This window comes from Mandrillus leucophaeus, unplaced genomic scaffold, assembly GCF_000951045.1.
Source record: "Mandrillus leucophaeus isolate KB7577 unplaced genomic scaffold, Mleu.le_1.0 Scaffold190, whole genome shotgun sequence".
Classification (NCBI taxonomy): Eukaryota; Metazoa; Chordata; class Mammalia; order Primates; family Cercopithecidae; genus Mandrillus; species Mandrillus leucophaeus.
This window is the reverse complement of record NW_012101921.1, coordinates 2340403-2343020: the sequence shown is the minus strand read 5'-3', so window position 1 is coordinate 2343020 and position 2618 is coordinate 2340403. Positions and strand designations below refer to the sequence as shown.

The 2618-nt window shown below is 60.9% G+C and overlaps 1 protein-coding gene across 1 annotated transcript; it reads left to right on the top strand.

Annotated features, from left to right (window-relative positions):
- Positions 1-307: 307 nt before the first annotated feature.
- On the top strand, positions 308-2082 carry OXER1 (oxoeicosanoid (OXE) receptor 1). The gene has a single exon (XM_011978191.1). The coding sequence runs from the start codon at positions 384-386 to the stop codon at positions 1653-1655; it is 1272 nt and encodes a 423-aa protein (XP_011833581.1). The 5' UTR covers positions 308-383; the 3' UTR covers positions 1656-2082.
- The last annotated feature ends 536 nt before the right edge of the window (positions 2083-2618 follow it).

Here is a 2618-nt window from a genome sequence, read left to right as displayed (position 1 = left end):
CTCCACGGTCCCTGAAGCCAGAGCTGGTGGGGGCAGGGAGGCAGCCACCAGCCTCTATATGTAGTGGAGGAGGGGGCGTTCAGGGAGGGCTGTATGATCCTGAGAGCCACAGAACACAGGGCTGCAAATACTCTCCCACACCTTACCCGACTGGACTTTCCTCCCACTTCAGGGTGTCTCTGGGCTTCCATCTTGCCCCTGCTGAGCCCTGCTTCTTCCTCTACCAGCAGCACAACCCCCAGGCTGGGCTCAGAGACCTCGTGTGGTCACTCAGTGCCCCGAGGGGGAGGGAAGGAGGGAGGGCTGCAGGGTTCCCCTTGGCCTACAAACAGGAACACAGGGTGTTTCTCAGTGGCTGTGAGAATACTGATGAAACCCCCCGGATGTTGTGTCACCGTGGTGGCCGGCTGATAGTGCCAATCATCCCACTTTGTCCTGGGCACTCCTGCAGGGGTAGAAGACTCCAGAACCTTCTCTCAGGTCCTTGGCTCAAGCAGCCCATGGAACTTCATAACCTGAGTTCTCCCTCTCCCTCTCCCTCCTCCTCTGTCCTCCCTCCCTCCTTCCCTCCCTCACCCTCCTCCGCTCCCTCTGCCTTTACCACTGTGGGGGGGTCCTCTGGAGGGCCCTGCCACCCCACCTCTTCCTCGCTGGTGTCTGCTTTCCTGGCACCGATCCTGGCCCTGGAGTTTGTCCTGGGCCTGGTGGGGAACAGCTTGGCCTTCTTCATCTTCTGTGTCCACACGCGGCCCTGGACCTCCAACACGGTGTTCCTGGTCAGCCTGGTGGCCGCTGACTTCCTCCTGATCAGCAACCTGCCCCTCCGCGTGGACTACTACCTCCTCCATGAGACCTGGCGCTTTGGGGATCCTGCCTGCAAAATCAACCTTTTCATGCTGTCCACCAACCGCACGGCCAGCGTCGTCTTCCTCACAGCCATCGCGCTCAACCGCTACCTGAAGGTGGTGCAGCCCCACCACGCGCTGAGCCGTGCTTCCGTGGGGGCAGCTGCCCGGGTGGCCGGGGGACTCTGGGTGGGCATCCTGCTCCTTAACGGGCACCTGCTCCTGGGCACCTTCTCCGGCCCCTCCTGCCTCAGCTACAGGGTGGGCACGAAGCCCTCGGCCTCACTCCGCTGGCACCAGGCGCTGTACCTGCTGGAGTTCTTCCTGCCACTGGTGCTCATCCTCTTCGCCATCGTGAGCATTGGGCTCACCATCCGGAATCGTGGCCTGGGCGGGCAGGCAGGTCCGCAGAGGGCCATGCGCGTGCTGGCCGTGGTGGTGGCCGTCTACACCATCTGCTTCTTGCCCAGCGTCATCTTTGGCATGGCTTCCATGGTGGCCTTCTGGCTGTCTGCCTGCCGCTCCCTGGACGTCTGCACACAGCTCTTCCACGGCTCCCTGGCCTTCACCTACCTCAACAGCGTCCTGGACCCTGTGCTCTACTGCTTCTCTAGCCCCAACTTCCTCCACCAGAGCCGGGCCTTGCTGGGCCTCACGAGGGGCCGGCAGGGCCCAGTGAGTGACGAGAGCTCCTACCAACCCTCCAGGCAGTGGCGCCACCGGGAGGCCTCTAGGAAGGTGGAGGCCATAGGGAAGCTGGAAGTGCAGGCCGAGGTCTCTCTGGAAAAGGAAGGCTCCTCCCAGGGCTGAGGGCCAGCTGCAGGACTGCAGTGCTGTGGGGGTAAGGGCTGCCGCACTCTGGCCTGGAGGGACAAGGCCAGCACACGGTGCCTCAAGCAACTGGACAAGGGATGGCAGCAGGCCAGGGTCCAGGCCAAAGCACTGGCAGGACTCAGGTGGGTGACAGGCAGAGAAACCCGCCTGGGCCTCTCAGTGTGTCCAGGATGGCGTTCCCAGAATGCAGGGGAGAGCAGGATGCCAGGTGGAGGAGACAGGCAGGGTGCTGTGGGCATGCCAGCTCAGACAGGGACCTGTGCAGCTGCAGGGGCCAGAGGCCAATCACTGTCACAGCAGAGTCGCCTTAGAAATTGGACAGCTGCATGTTCTGTGCTCTCCAGTTTGTCCCTTCCAATATGAATAAACTTCCCTTCTAAATATATTTATTTGCAAGACCAAATACATGTCTTTAATTCTAACCTGGGACTGTCAGTAGGCGTCAAAGTGAGTGCCCCAAGGCGAAGGGAAACTTGGGAGAGAGTGGGGAAGCCATCCCGCAGTCCCGTCCCTGGGACGTCCTGGCATGCCCTGAAAAGCAGAACTGCTTTCCTGGGTGAGGGCCTCAGGCCACCAGGGCTCCAGGCCCTCAGGTACAGTTTGATGCTGAGGACCTAACATCCCTCCCCAGTTCCCTTAATCCACTTAGCCCAACCCTCTCATATCATGGACAGGATGCACCCCAGCTACTAAAGTCATCAGGAATAGAAGTGAAAGCCCCGGAGTGTTGCACACAGACCAGGAGGGTGGTGTCAAGGGTCCGTGTGGATGCTGGGGAGGGAGCCAGAGAAAAAGTATCAGGCAGAGGGAGGCAGGCCTGGGAAGGATGGGCAGGTGAGTACCGGACCCCACCTCCACCGTGTATCTCCAGCCCACTCCCCTGTTCTGAAAATCTACCTGCTGCACTCAGAAACCTACCGAGGTACTGGGGTGCCACCT

Bases quoted from the DNA above. Each gene is read 5' to 3' on its own strand.
- OXER1 (XM_011978191.1), top strand. From the start codon at position 384: ATGTTGTGTCACCGTGGTGGCCGGCTGATAGTGCCAATCATCCCACTT.